A 16,262-nucleotide genomic window follows, 5' to 3' on the forward strand; every position below is an offset into this window, starting at 1 on the left:
GTGACACTAAGGGTCCCCCAAACAGGGTGCTCTGCAGGCCAAGGAGGTTGCTGGCTGCTGCCTGGGCAACCTGGGCGTCCTGGGAGAGACCCAAGAGCACACGCTGGTTGTCCCAGATCAGGGGCTCTCGCCCCTGCATGGCTTGGCTTCCGAGGGGATGACTGACGACTTCTCCAACATGCATGGGCACACTCGCATTTGTTTTTAACACAGTTCAATACATGTACCCTGCATCCCAGAATGTAGGGCATCGAGCTATAAAAGCGTTCTCTTCGAGGCTATTTCACATGGCGAGGTAGAGCATCTTGAAGCCAACAGCTGTCCCTCTTCGTGACTGTCAAGGGATGCAGCAGGGAAGCCTCTGTGCAGAAGGAATTGTCAATGAGTCCTGGCTTCGCCTGTTCAGGCTGTGCAGCATCACAGGCTACAAGAAGTTCTGGTACTAGAAGAAGCACCCTTTGTATCCAAACTCGAAACTCAAGTTGGACATGGTGGGCAGGATAATAGCAACATTGTGATAACAATAACAACAAAGACAAGTCCCTGAGTGCCACTAAGCTCTTCATAGCAATTTATTTAGCCCTCAGAAGTACCCATGAGGCAGGCACTATGATCAATCCCATTTTACATAGAAGGCAACTGAGGCAGAGAAGACAGGGGCCCACCCGGAGTCCCACCATCTGAGGAGAGAGCAGGTGAGTGCGAGCCCAGGCAGCAGAGACCTCGGCCCCGACCAACACACAGGCCATGGCTAACTATGCCATTGGTGGACCAGGGCACTGTCATTTAAGCAAATGGATTAAGTACAGGCATGAACGCTTCAAAACCAAAGATTTCTGTTAACAAAATATTAGAGGAAAACAGAAATAGTAATTATCACAGAAAAAGAAAGCCTTCCCAGAAGCCCTGAAGCTGTAAGAACAGAAATCTACAGCTTGTAAATGCTGGAGGCAAAATAGACACACATCTGTAAATCTTAAGACACAGGATCTCAAAACCATGTTGCACAGAATCAAGAACACTGAACTTCTCATTCCATTCCTCAGTCCTACGTGCACACTGGGCTCAATAACTGAGGCTGGGAACAAAGATGCAAGTCAATAACAGGTCAGATTAGATAAAGCAAGAAGACTGTTACTATGCTGTGGAAATAGTCCATCAGAAAGCCAAAATAAAAATATTTGGTGTTTTGGGAGATTTCACGTGTGCAGCCTGCACTACTGGATGGTGCCATTAGATGGCGCTGTGCAGACCTTTCCATTCAATTCACACACGTCCTTATAAAAAGTAATTCTCGACTTCCAAGAGAATTGCTTGGGAACACCCTTCACCTCATATAACCACAGTAGAGTTATCAAAACTAAGACAGTAACACTGCACAATGCAGTGCTATTAGCTGAGCTGCTGACTTCATTCAGGTGTCCCCAGCTTCCCTCTAAGCTACATTTCTGTCCTCAGAGTCCGCCCATGGTCCTAAGACACATTTAGTTCTCACGCCTCCCGAGTCTCCTCCACCATGTGCAGGCAGTCCCTCCATCTGTCCCTGTCTTCTGTGATCTTGGGACTTCTGAAGCGTCTTGGTTGTGTTCTGCGGAATGTCCTTGGATTTGGCACTGTCTGATGCTTTCTCGCCAGCAGCTGAGGTTTGGGGCTGGGGGAGGTCTGTGAGAGGTGAGGTGGCCTTCCCAGTACACTGGGTCAGGCATGTGTGGTATCGCTAAGTCCCATCAAGTGCAGCCCCCCTTGCTGCCAGTATGGAGGCTCTGTCAGGCTTGTCCATCGTAGTTATGAGTCTTCTCTTTAGGGGGACTTGCTCAGATGCTAAGTAAGTCTCCCTTCCTCCTCAAACTTTTGCCCACTGATTTTAGAGTTTCTGGATGCAGCAGTTACTACCAGTGTCAGAAGGCTGATTTTCTATCATTTTCATTCTTTCTACCTCTATGACCTGGAATTCTGTGAGGAAGTGTTGTCAATTTATATTTTATATGATTTCTCCTTGCTGAGGGGAACACACGTGACTGAAGCTATAGATAAAACATGGAGATTCCTTTTTAAAAATCTTACTTTTCAGCTGGGTATGGCAGTACACACCTGTAATCCCAGTGACTCCGGAGACTGAGGCAAGAGGATTGCAAGTTGGAGGCCAGCCTCAACAACTTATCAAGGCCCAGAGCAACTTAGTGAGACCCTATCTCAAAATAAAAACTAGAAAGGGCTAGGGGTGTGACTCAGTGGCACCCCTGGGTTCAATTCTCTGTACCAAAAACAACAATAACAACAACAATTTACTTTCCATCTACACTTCAAAGTCAGTAGGTAGATCACTGTTTATTTTTAAAAACAACTTTAGACACAATTGGTCTGCCAAACAACCCACCCTCTTGAAATTTACACTTCAAAGATTTTTGGTGTATTCACAGGGTTGTGAACCATCACCATTATTAATTCAGACTATATATAAACTTCATATATGTGTATGTATGTAAAATAAAGCCTATTATCTCGTCAATTTCTATAATGAGCCAACTGAGCCTGTTCAAGATGGCTTGAATAAGGAGGTAAAACATGTGATCATTTACTTCATATCATTAAAAAAGTTACAGGGCCTGTCACAGAAGAATAGTTCCCAGGCTAGTGGCCTTAAAGGGCAAGTATGAACCTTCTGGAAACAGGACAGATCCTCTCTGAATCATCCCCATGGGGGCAAATCCACATCATTGGCTTCATTACTGAGTATAGATGTGTAGAAATGCCAGTGAGCATGGAGTCTTGGGGTTCTGAAAAAATAGATGAAGGGGTCTCACAAAGTCGAGCCAAGCAGGAGCTTCTTAGGCCTTTCAGAGATAAAACGAAGATGCTGCACAGCTCAAACCATTCATTGATAAGGACTAATGAGATAGAAAACATTCAATTCAGTCTTCATTTTCCTGTCCTTCACAAAGATGTCAGAAAAGCTATTTTCATTGACATGTATATCATCCATGATGATAATATGGGCAGTACACACCTCCTGCAGAGCTGCTGTCACACTGACCAGGCCGAGGTACCCACGTTCCTATCCACTGTCTGTGACGCAGCTGCATCAGAGTGTCCATCCTCGCAGCAACCAAGTGACTGCAATTACTCTAAGCCTCTTCCTCAAAGCAGAGCACCCGAGGTGAGACCCTTCCCAAAAGAGCCTATGACTTCCTGCGGGCAAATCCAAGAGCACCTCTGCCTCCTCCCTGGCTTTCTCTCCTGCCGTGGTGAGCTTCTAAGGCCCTGCGTGGACAAGTGCATCATGTCCCAGTGCTGATCGGGCTCCCACTCCGAATTCCAATTTGCTGGCATGGCCCCAGTTCATCTTGGACGACTGCAGAGGCCTCCTCCTCAGTAAGGAAAGCTGGGGCTCAGGAGAACCCTGTGATGCTTCATGGCTCCCAAGCCAAAGCGTCAAGAAGGATCGCCAGCAAGGCATTATGGCACATGCCTATGATCCCAGTGACTGGGGAGGCTATGGCAGGAGGATCTCAGACTTGAAGTCAGCCACGGCACCTTAGCAAGACCTCCATCTACTTAGTGAGACTCTGTCTCAAAAAAAAAAAAAAAAAAAAAAAAAGGGCTGGGGATGTGGCTCAGTGGTGGAACAGCTCTGGATTCAATCCCTAGGAACCCCCTCCAAAAACGAAAAGATCACCAGCCTGAAGTCATGGCCCTTTCCAGGATGCCCATGCTGCCCCATGATCATTGCAGCTCCCCCTTCCTCCCCACCCCGAGCCCTGGGGGATCTGCAAGCACAGCAGAGCTGCCCTGGTTCTGGCAGTCTCTCTCCACCCTTATGAAGCACCAGGTCCTCCTGGCAAACCCTCGCTGCGGGTGACTCTGAGAAGCATGGGAAGGCTGGGGTAAGGGAAGGATTCCCTTTGGGTATGACTTTGACTACAAAGCCCTTGATCTATGACAGCTCCATCATTTCCTAGGAGGTTGCTACAGTATTCAGAGTGTTTTAGGAGACATTGGACAGCAATTTTCTGGTCATGAACTGGAAGAGAACTTAAAGACTTATAAGACACATGCTGCAAGTAGAAAATAGACCCTTTCTGGATGCTACCTTGAGTCTAAGAAGTTCTTCAGGGGCTTCTGAGTTCTGTCCTGAGTCTGACTCTGCAAAGTTGCATCTCTGTTTTTAAGGCCAAAAGTGAAGTTGTAATCACCAACTGCTGCAGCTGGATGTTTGGGAAATGTGTAAGTCATTTAATTCATGGTCCCTGCATGTATAAAGCACACAGGAAGGCACAAAGGAGACAAAGGTTAGCACTACAGTCAGATCCAAGGTAGCAGGCTAAAGGAACTAAGAACTCAGAGAAGAGGAAATAATGCTACCAGCCAGGGAGGCAAAGGAAAATGCAGGAAGTGGAGCATGAAATCAGAGGGGTGTTCAGAGGCATGGGCAAGGGAGAGGGGCACAGAGGAGGCCAGGTGTGGACTCACTCAGAGGCCATTCCCTCAAGACCTTGCCCTAACATCTTGATCATTGGCATGAAACTCCTTCCACTACACGAGCCAATGTTCCTCCAAACGGTGTCACCCCATAGCATTTGCCCTGCAAGGTACAGCTTCAGAACTGATACCTGTGCTCAGAGATGGTGCACACCCATCCCTGGAGACTGAACAACCACTGGCACACTAGGAAGCCCCACGGTGGAAACTTTCTGTCTTGTTTAGTGCAGAGTTCCTCAGATCAGCTTGACTGAGAAGCCCCTTTTTGTACTTGACATCTACCTCTGTCCTGAGAAACTATCACTCAAGGGAACATATTGTGAAAGATACTGCCTTGCACCTGGCCTCTTCAGGAAGACATGGGAGGACAGGAATGTGGGGATGGGACAGAAGTCCACATGGAGTCCACACTCTCAAATGAGGAAGCAGCAGGGGCAAAGAAGCAGGTTGTCAACAGAAGGAGCCAACAGACCCTGGAAAGGATTCAGAGGGATGAGGCAGGGTTAGGCAGAGCTGACCTGAGTGCAGGCCATCTCACTAAGGCAGCAGACCAACACCACACACAAGGCACTGACCAGCTCATAGGATGAATCCACTCAAAAAATGCAGAAGCAAAAGATGGGTATTTGCTGTCTCTACTGTTCCACGCCCCTTGCGTGAGGAAAGGTCTTAGAGGTCAGATTGTAGTCCACTGTCTTTGAAGCAGAAATCAGGTTGTTTCTCGTTTGGAATTTAGTATCACAGTGCATACAATTCACTGTTATCCAGCACCTGAGATTCATGAGGTGCTTGGATGCCTGCTCTCCCTGAGCCACAGGAGATAGGACACTAAGCAGAGCCTCCCAGGGTGGCTCTGCTGCAGGAGACTAGGCCTTTCATCTCTTTGTGTTTCCACTCCAACTTGGAATTCAAATTATTTCAATGTTTGGGGACAGCCCTTGTTTCAGATATCCTATCTTCTTACCCAAACCATTAAAATATCCCAGAAATTATACTTTGTGATCCAATTCATCTTTCCCTCCTGGAAGGGGCACAAAGATCTTTTATTTTATTTTTTTTGTCAAATTCCTTTTGGTATTACAGTCAACTCAGTAGATCACAAGATTGTCAGATAACTTTTATATTATTTGCAAAATGTAGACATGGCAACAGAAGGTACTGAATAGTTCTTGCCCATCCAGTTCAAACATCTAAAACTAGAACAAGAAATGTTCTTTCAGGGTGCGAAAAAACCCTCATAAGGCAATTTATCATAGAATCACTGTCACTAAAACTGGAAGTGTGTGAAATGGTGAACTCAGCCACTGTATCCTCTGATGGAGAGAAAGACAATACAAATAATCCAAAGTGGCAGAAGAATACAACACATTGTTTCTGTGGGGCTTTGAGACTTATTTTTCTGCTTAAATGCAGCTCAGTCTGAACACTGGAGGAGACCATTTCTCCCCACACAATAAGACCACATTTGGAAAGTCACATTTTCGTATTCCTCCCTCTCGTGCTTAGTAAGTCTGTGAGCTGACAGCTCCTCTGTCTGACACTGCAAAGCATTCGCCCAAAAAGAAGGGCTGCCTCTAGGGTGGGCAGGCATGCAGGAAAGCTCAGTACACTGCCCTACACATGCAGAAAGAACACAGGGACAGGGCGTCCAAGAGCGTCATCCCCAGGGCTCTCACCCAGGGCTGGCTCTGCCTCCCCAGGGAACCCTAGGCAATATCTGGAGACATTTCTGGTTGGTATAACTGGAGGAAGAGGATGTTTCTGGCATCCAGGAGGCAGAGGCCAGAGATGGTGCTAGCCATCTGACAATGACAGGACAGCCCCATGACATAGGATTATCAGGACCCAATGTCAACAGTGCTAAAGCCAAAAAAGTGCATTAAATTAACAAAGCACACAGGGAGAATAATATGCAAGCACTGTCAATAATCCAGAAGAAACTGGATGACAGGCACGACAGCTTCCAACATAGTAGGATAACCCAGACACTGCAGCAGATGGCTACATTATGAAGACTGTTAAGCTCAAGGACCAACAGCTAGCTTTCGAATCTGCTAATGAATGTGGATAAGTAGGAACATACCAGCTTAAAGCAGGTAAGATAGGCTATCATCCTGACTACCAACGTTTTGTTACCTGAGAGCTAAATGGTGAAATAAAACTGTTATAAATGTCTCGCTATCTTTTGAAAATGGAAACAGCAAATATTTAAACTGTAAAAATAAACAGAAGGTACCAGTGGATACTAAATTCAAAGTGAAAAATGGGGAATAGCTCATAAATGAGAATGACTTCATATGCCCAAGGTCAAGTGTGTCAGTTCCTGGTAGTTCATTATGATAGAATGTCAACCCAGAAGTAGGCGCTTCTAGACTGCCACCAGGAGATCTCTCCTCCTACAATGAAATGCCATAATGTTCTCAGCAACATGTACTCTCTTCAATGAGCCACACTGCAAGATTCACCCACACTGACAAAATTTAAGATAATCACAAAATTTTGAGAGTCACAGGAGTATTTGAGAAAGTCGTCTCTGAAATAAAATAGAAATCAGCTCTTTGAGCAAAATGCAAGGAAATTACCTCTACCATCATTTATCAGTAGCTTTTAGAAATCCCCAAAGACATCACAGGTCGCAGAAAAAGATAATAACTAATAACTCAGGTGAAAAGCATCTTTATGCAGAAAGGAAACAGAGGTGCACAAAATGTCAAAAAGCAAGGATATTAAAAATGCAAAATGCTGCTAACTTTATACTGTCTTAAAATCATGAAAACCAGATCGAAAGGCATTGAGTCCTCTGCCACAGGCTGATCATTATTTCACGTGTTCTACTGCAGAATTAATATAAAGATTTAGAAGAAGGAAAACAAAACTAACCTTAAGGTTATCAAAGGTTTTGACAGTCTGCGCCAAGTCACTGGCACTCCCTGACGATGCTGTCCCCTGTCCCCTAGGGCCTGAGGACACCCGTGAGCCGTCAAGGACCTCAAAGCCAGAAAGCAAGGCCTCTGCACAGCTGCAGTGAGACTCCTTGGCTCTCTGACCCGATATCAGGTATGTCTTCAAACCTATGATGGATAAAAATTACAATCAGCACAGGTGGAATCCACGGTTGATTGAAACGCAGCTTGATCTTGCTCTCTGTAGAGAACACGCTCCTGAAAGGTGGAAGTAAAGTGAAAATGTGAGTAGGTCATTTATTAGGACTGCCTTGCAAGTTCTTCTCAGACAGATGTAGCCCCAGGGAGCCCGCCAGCCTCCAAGGAAAACTGTTTACTCGTGTTCGGTGTTCTTGGGATAATGGCTGCACGTTTCTACCTTGGGGGGCTGAAGTGAGCATGAGGAATTCCTCCACGGAGGGGGTCACGTGGTCTCTTTGCGAAGGCGGCCAAGTAGACCACTGGCTCTGCACACCACTTGGGTTGGTAAACACCCATTCCTGCCATCTGTAAGGGGCTGTCCCCAGGCCAGGGCAACCTCAGACCCAGGGACGGTCCCTCATCCAGGCAACTATTTGTCTGCTCCTTGTGCAACTCCAGCACTGCAAGAGAAAGTGCAGACAGCTGTGCCCAGAGGCCGGTGGCACCTGGAGCAGAGGAGGCTGAGCCAGGAGCCCCGAGGAGCCCTGGGCCGGAGCACAGCAAGGCATCTGTCCGCCAGGTGGAGTGCACCTCCACAGGGAGCGGGAGCTGCCTGTCTCTGTCACCATGAGCCCACGCCAGCCTCATTGCACACATTCCTAAGGTTTGTCGTCACTTGGTAATTGTGATACCAGGTTGTGCTCATTCACCAAACATTTATTAAGCACTTCCTGTTTACCACATGCTGTAGAGGGTGTGATGAGGATGGGAGTGGACATGGCAGCCATGCCTGTGCTCTGTGTAGAGCCCATCACCTGACAAGGGGCTCCGATAACAAGCAGATGTGAGTGTGGCTGGGTTGCTGAGGCGCAGCTGAGGGCGCTGGGGGACATGGGGTCCTCTGGGAAGCATGAAAGAGTAGCACTCTGCATAGACTTAGGAAGGAAGATGCTGTGGCCTAAATGTGTCCCTTCTAAAATTTGGGGGTTGCCAATGTGAGAGTATTAAGAGGTGGGCCTGCAAGAGGCAGTGAAGCCACCAGGGCCCTCCCGCATGAAAGGGACCAAGGCCCATCAGCTGCACTTAGCCAGCTCACCCTTCTGCCTTCCACCCTACAAGGACACAAAGTTCCTCCCCTCGGAGGATGCAGCCCTCACTAGACAAGCGACCCGATCTTAGACTTGCCAGCCTTCCAGGACTGTGAGACACAAACCTCTGCTCTTCATAAATGACTCGGGCTGTGGTATTCTGTTACAGTAGCACGGACGTAGACAGAAGGGCTCCCGAATGAAGCATCCTCTAAGTGAGGCTAGCCCAGGGCCAGGCAGCACCACCAGGCCGCAGGTGTTACTAGAACAGTTATGGAGGTTCCCCCAACAAAGGAGTTGTGGCAGGCACTGTTGAGGGGTGGTGCTAACCTAGGTGTGGCTGGGAAGAGAGTGCATGAGAACAGCCAGAGGGCTGTCTGTGCAGCGTGCCTGTAGGACATTCCCAGGAGTCTGCATCCTGGGAATGAATAGTGAACAGGGACAAGACTGAGGAAGAGCCAGGGAGCTGGTGAAGAAGCCAGTCAAGGGGTGGGAAGGGAGCTGGGGGACATGGAAGTCAGGAGGTGATGGTAGAAAGGGGAACCTACTCACAAGTCTGTGGGGACAGGCAATGCTTCTGTTCTAAGCAGCTGCTGCAATGGACAGGGCCTGGCTTCTAGAGAGGAGCCCAGGAGTTGGACTTGGGCTCTCAGGCTCCATCACCTTCTCTGTGTGGCCTAAGTAAGGCACTTCATCCCTTTGCAACTTGGTTCCCCATCCCTAAGGTGAGCTAAGAGCAGAATTCCCCCACAGGGCTGCTGTGAGGTTCAAATAGTTCATTCTCTCTCTCTCTCTCTCTCTCTCTCACACACACACACACACACACACACACACACACACACACACACACTCACACACACATACAGCCTCTCCAGCAGGGTCTGGCACATGGCACACACTCAATAGCATTAGTGGTTACTATCAACATGGTGGGGTTGTTGTTTTGTTTGTTTACTGGGGATCGAACTCAGGGGCACTAACCACTGAGCCACATCCCTAACCCTATTTTGTATTTTATTTAGAGACAGGGTCTGAGTTGCTTAGTGTCTTGCTTTTGCTGAGGCTGGCTTTGAACTTGCGATCTTCCTGCCTCAGCCCCCCAAGCCACTGGGATTACAGGCATGTGCCACTGCACCTAGCTCAACATGGTAGTTAACTGGCTTGTCACCAGGAATCTTTCTCATGCTCCTTCTATGTATAAAATCAAGTGCAGAACTGTTAAATCAATAATGGTTTCAAATTTGTTTCTAACTTGGATTATTTTCCTTTAGGGAGCTCTAACTGACCAACTAGTAGTGAGAACACAAAACTGCTAGTATTACAAAGGTAGGGGTTCACAGTAAAAAAGTTTGGTGGGTAGATTAAATCTTTTTATTATGCTTCAATATGGAAAGCTAAATTTAAAGTGAAGCTGTGCCCACACTGGAGGCACCACCTCCATGCACCACCATGCAGCAAGGTAGGGCTTAGCTGCTTGCTGGTACATACCTTGAGAAATGTGTCAGGACCCTGTTCCTGAGCTCAAGTCTAGCCAAAGCCTTAAGTCGTGAAAGTTAGTGATTTAATGAGTAACCACACACATGGGACCCAGGGTCCAAGTTCACAAGAATGGTTTTTCTGAAGAGAAGATCAAAATAAGACAGTAAAATTATTTTGTTAAATGCAGCATATGCAGGAGAATAATTAATACAATTTCTTATATCCTTTCCTGGTAATTGATTTTCACCTCACCAACACTTATGGTTTTTATTAGCTTGATTTTACACAGGCTGCAGAGAGGGATGGTGCTTCCTAGAGTGTTCCTGTCTGGGGGGGGGGGGATGTGCCTACGGTGGCGTGTTGGGACTGACGTGACCACATCCTTGACCCTCTTATGTACAATCAGCCCACTTTATTCACAGATTCTGTACTCATAGCTTCAATCAATTGTGGATCAGAAACATTTGGGGGAAAACACTGCATCCTAATGAACAGACTTTTCCCTTGTCTCTATTCCCGAAACAGTGTAACAAACACGTAGACAGCATTTACATTCTATTAGGTATTACAAGTAACCTAAACATACTTTAAACTATACTAGAGAATTGCACAGGTTATATGCAAATATTATACTTTTTTTTACATAAGGGACTTGAGCATCCTCAGATTTTGATGTCCACAGGGAGTCCTAGAAATAATCCCCCACTGCTACTGAGGGACAACTGTTGTATTAATTCTTTGAGGACAAAAAGTATGCCTTGTGGGTACCAGTGATTAACTTTTGTGAACTAAGTGAATTTTTGAGAGTGCCAAAGTACATTTTGGAAAAGAAAAATAATTCTGGCCTCCTTTGTCCTGGTCTTTTTTCTGTGGGACTCTTGCTTTGGAGTGAGAAATCCTCAATCATCAAGAATCAAGGGCCTGACTATCAAGGCAATAGGAAGAGAAGAACTAGCAAGCAAAGACTGTTTTAAGGCACAATGGGAGTTAAAAGTATAACACAACTAGTATCTAGAAGCTGTCATCGCTAATGACTTACAATCAACGTACGAATGCCAATCAGTTTGGGCTGGTTCCTAAACATTGTACAAATATCTTCTCATTTTGCATCACATATTTCCTCACCTCTAGGTCTGAAATGGCCAAGTAGCATGAAAATTATTTAAACTAAATGCAATCAGTCAACAAGGACAATTAAGTATTAAAAACACTTTTAAACTACCAAATACCCAGGGGCCTTCAAAGTTTTACATATATTTTACAATTATCTATTGTTCTGCTTGAAAAAAGCAAAAGTTTTGGTGAAAAAAATTTTTTCATTAAAATACTGTGGATAGGTAGAAACCCTCCCACTCCTGAAGCACAGATAATCACAAAGACCAGTTTGTCCTGGTTGGTACAATATTTGGTGATAAATCACAGGTTCGGACAGCAAATGGCTAGTGGTGAAATTTAACCTCTTTATAAAAAATGACTCCCAAACAATAAAATGGGAGGCAGATTTACTCAAGAAGGTCAAAGAAACAAAGGGAGGACAGCAGCCCTGTTTAACCTGACTTAAGACTTCAGCTGAATGAAGTTTGTAGAAGAAAACTTTCTCTCCTCCTCCCCCGACCACGGGTACTTTCTACATCCAGCTTCCCCTGCTCTTCTGGTCATTGGTAAGCACGTAGTCATCATGGCCAAAGGCAGGTGACTGGACAGCCGCTTGGTGACCATGCTGTGCAACCCCCTCCGGAGGCCTACAGTTGGTGTCACACTGCTGCCAGAGTTCAGAGGCCACGCCTCCCACCTCTGAGCCCGGAGCTGCCCTTTAGTCCACGCGCCTTCTGGAGGCCCAGACCCAGGCTCTGAGGATCATGTGTGGCTCACCGAAAACTGCCTGTCGGCTGCCCTTCTATCTGTTGTCTCATTCTCTCCTTCACGTACCCAGCAAACTACATCTGCATTTAGTCCCTACTGAGGTTTGGACATGACCAGGGACAAAAAGTGCTCCGGCTATAAAAACAGAGTCAGGTGAAAACTTCGACTTCAATGCTCTTTGAAAAGGAAATACTACTACTCCACTTCACAGGGCTGCTGAGCCTTGGGTGGGTACAGGTGCAGGGGTGAGATGAAACACACTTCTCCTGAGCAAGTCTCTAGCAGTGCTCGGGAGCAGGTGGGTTAACTGGGTGAGGGGCACAAGTAACTAACAAGACAGCTGCCCATCAGCAGAGACAGGGAAGATGGCAGGAGGAGGAAAGCACACAATCCCAGGCATGACTGACAGCCTGTTCAGAAGAGACCAAAGCATTTGTACAACGAACTGCAGACAACAAAAGGGAAATGAAGGTCCAGGATGGCCATGGGGTGCTGGGTGCACCAGTGCATGAGGGACCAGAAGAGGTGCAAATGGGAGGCACAGAAGGAGAGAGAGACAGGCAGCCACATACCACGTGGTGATTCTGAGTGCAGAAGAGGGGCCAGATCACCTGGGATATAAGAGGTCCCTCTCTTTTCCCAGAGAACTAAGAAGTGACAGTTAATTTGCAAGCTAAGAGGTGCAGATTTTAGTAGAGAATAGACACAATGGAAAACAGATTCTAAAAAGAAAAGAAATGGAAAACTACATTTAAAATCTGAGTATAGATGGCAGCTAATTGGAAAAATCAAAATAAGAGAATATGTCAAAAACAGAAATAAAACTGTATGTTGCTCACTGAAAGATGCCAGTCACAAAAGACCATATACCATGCACTTCCACTGGTGTGGTGTCCAGAAGAGGGGCACCTCTGGAGACAGAAAGCAAACTGGCATTTGCCAAGGGTCTAGCAGGGGGAGGAGCAACTACTGCTGATGGGCACAGGGATACTTTTTGGGGTGATGAACACATAAAATCAGATTGTGATGATGGTTTCACAACTTGAATATGCTCAAAACCATTCAATCAAATTGCACACTTTACAGGGGTGAATTGCATAGTAGGTGAATTACCCCTCAATAAAACTATTTAAAAAAATTTTTTTGTGGTACGAGGGATTGAAAAACTTTTTTTTAAAGAAAAGAAAGCAAGCTACATGAACTTCAACAAGATGCAACTGTTTTAAGATTCCAAGAAGAAATAAAATAAAGCCAGGAAGAAATCCACACTCTTGAGAATTCAATTTAAAGGGATGGGTGGGGGCAGGTAGAAGAAAAATATGGGTTTAGAAATAATGTGGCAGAGCTAGAATGGAAAACCATATAAATAAGAAATAAGGCTAAAGCACCTTGAAGAACTAAAAACTGCACATGGCAAGATTTCAGAAGTCTGGGAGAAATTAAATAAAATTTAACCTTCACAGGATAGTCCCAAGTATCACCAAAGCTGCAGCTCTTGCTTTTGCAGCATCATCCCAAATGGTGGGGCCTTCACCCCAGCTGGCATGTCATCCGCTTACATGTCAGCCCACAGCATGTGTGCATGGCTGGACTCACTGCCTTCTGGCCACACAGGCAGAAGGGCAGGCTGTCTTCATGGTGAGGGCACCTCTGGGAGCGTGGTCACGCAAAGACACGTTCTGCTGACCCGCCTGCAGCCATGGCCCCAAGGGGCACCTGGGCTGGGAGAAACAGTGTACAGATCTCAAGCCCCTTTCCTGTGGGCTTCATATTATGCAGAGGAAAAGACAAGTTACTGAAGGTTCTTGGTTAACCTCCACAGGAGGAGCTTTGCCAGGCCTCTTGCCACCTGCTACTTCGTGGAAATGTTTGCCACAGCTTCTGGTTTCCTCCCAGATTGCATGCCCAGCACAGGCACTTGGTTGCTGTGAATTCTGCACTTCTCAAATTACCGTTTTCAGCTTGCATTCAGGTTTTCTTTCCCTTGGTGAGTGTCTTGTGTATTTTCTGAAGGCAACTGAGGCAGTTTCTCAGACGGCATTTTCTTGTTCAAGGGGCATGTGGCAGATTTGCTTCAGCCCCCTAAACGAAAAACACAAAACTTTTTTCTTCTTATATACCTCCAAGGTCTCCAATTTCATCTCACCACCAGTGGTAGTTTTTCTTTTATAGCCCTTTTCAGGGGAATCAAAGCAGTGTTTGTGAGGTGATTTTGCAATAACCTCCAAAGTTGTTCTGTATTGGGCAAGAAATTGAGAGCAGGGCCACTCCACCTCTGGGGAGGTCTGAGCTGGGGATGCACTCCCACTCTGCACAGCTTGGGACCTCCATGTAAGCCTCAAGGAAGTCACAACTCTGCTGCAGGCTCAAGCACGAGCAAAACAAAAAGTGAAAGCAAGGTGGTGAGTGGAGGGTGGCCTGGCACAAGAGGAGAGGACTGGGGACAGGTCGCAGGGCACAGTGACATGCAGTGACCCGGCTTACAAAAATCAGTGACCTGGAGCTGCCATCCATGGCCCTCACTCATACAAAGGGGCTGGAGGAGTTCTCGGAGGGTCACCGATCACGTGGTAGAAAGCTAAGCTCTGCTCCAGGACATGGAAGAATTGCTAATATTAAAGCAGAGATGGAGGTGGGACAAAGTCCAAGAAGGAAGGTTCCGGAAGCACGAGGAGAGGTGCTGGGCACAAGACAGCTGAGTACTCAGAGAAGAGACATGATGACAAGCTAGCACCATGGTATTCTGAACAACACTGGACTGTACTAAAAACACACAGATATGACATGTCATAGGATAACAGGATTATGGAAGATTCATTTTCTATATCTTGAAATATTTTTCTTACTTATATTGTGTTAGAGCATGAAAATTTGAATTTATTACAAAATATATTTTAGACATGGAAATATGTCAGGAAAAATACACTGAAGCCTGGTGGTCCCAATGATCTGGGAACAGAATGCCACCCTCCGTTCAAGCCTCAAGGCACTGTGGGCTTCCCTCTGCACATGGGCAATGACAACCAAAGTGCAGCACCAACGTGTCCTTGTATCACTTCACAAGTAGTCTGAAAGTGGCCTTTTTGGATTATATTTGAGAGTCCCTCCATATTTACATGTGTGAGTCATGTTCATTTATTTTCAATATTAAGAAGTTTCCCCGTGAATATTCTACAATTTACAAAAGAAAAACTGAAAACATTAAATTAGCACCACCTATAAAGTCTGTGCTCTATTGAAAATAAATACAATAAACAGGGTAAAATATATTCAATACAAAAATACCATTAATTCAAAGATACACCATAAATATAAATTAAGGAAAGAAATGCAACTTGAGATAAGTTTTTTTAAAATATCAGGAGAGAAGCAAGAATGAGAGTAAAGTTACTGGAAAAAAAAAAAAAGTTAAATAACTCAAACTTGGAGAACATGGAGGGCCAGATGAGGCACCACAAATCATGTTAAAATGTTAAAATGTTAAAAAAATAAAAATTGGGAAATAAATAAAGAGAATATGATTTTTGAAATTCTAAGTGAACTAGGCTAAGAGGTGACAACTCCATTAACCCCAGTTAGACAATTCTCAAGACTGCTCTCTATGCAGACCACGGTGCCTGCTCTTGCCATAATGAGGACATGGAGTTGCAGTCACAGGATAAACCAAGACCAGGTTGGCTCGTGGCCATGGGTCAGGGGTGGCCCAGGCAGACCAGGGGCCTGTAGTACAGTTGATAAAAGGAGCCTCAATACTTCAGCCAGATGGAACTGGGTTCAGAGAACTGAGAGGTGGGACCAGAGGAAGAACTGCCAGAGGGGCTCAGAAGACTGGGGAGGCTTCTGGTCAAGGCCCTGGAAGCTCCTACAAATGATGAGCTGACAGGAGTGGGATGCTGGGCGGGATGAAGCATCTGTCACAGATTTGCCCTGTGACCATGTGCCTCAGGATTCTCCCGCATGTGTGGCTACTGGGCATTTGAAAGGAGGCTAGTATGAACAAGGAACTCAATTTGTGTTTCTTTTTATCAGGGGGCAGTTACTGGGGATTGAACTCAGGGGCACTTGAATACTGAGCCACATCCACAGCCCTATTTCATATTTTATTTAGAGACAGGGTCTCACTGAGTTGCTTAGTGCTTTGCTTTTGCTGAGGCTGGCTTTGAACCCGTGATCCCCCTGCCTCAGTCTCCCAGAGGCTGAGATTAGAGGTGTGAGCCACCATGCTGAGCTTGAATTTGTGTTTCTTAATTATAATTTAAATCTAAGTAGC

The 16,262-nt window shown here is 45.9% G+C and overlaps 1 protein-coding gene across 1 annotated transcript in view; it reads right to left on the minus strand.

The window, feature by feature from the left end:
* Positions 1 to 16,262, minus strand: part of ADCY9 (adenylate cyclase 9) — a 110,812-nt gene that overhangs the window by 27,294 nt on the left and 67,256 nt on the right. The window contains exon 3 of the mRNA XM_079121345.1: positions 7,360 to 7,550. Coding sequence (XP_078977471.1) covers positions 7,360 to 7,550 — 191 coding nt within the window. The remainder of the gene's footprint in view (positions 1 to 7,359; positions 7,551 to 16,262) is intronic.

Source organism: Sciurus vulgaris (genome assembly GCF_902686455.1).
Source record: "Sciurus vulgaris genome assembly, chromosome: 18".
In the NCBI taxonomy this organism is placed as follows: Eukaryota; Metazoa; Chordata; class Mammalia; order Rodentia; family Sciuridae; genus Sciurus; species Sciurus vulgaris.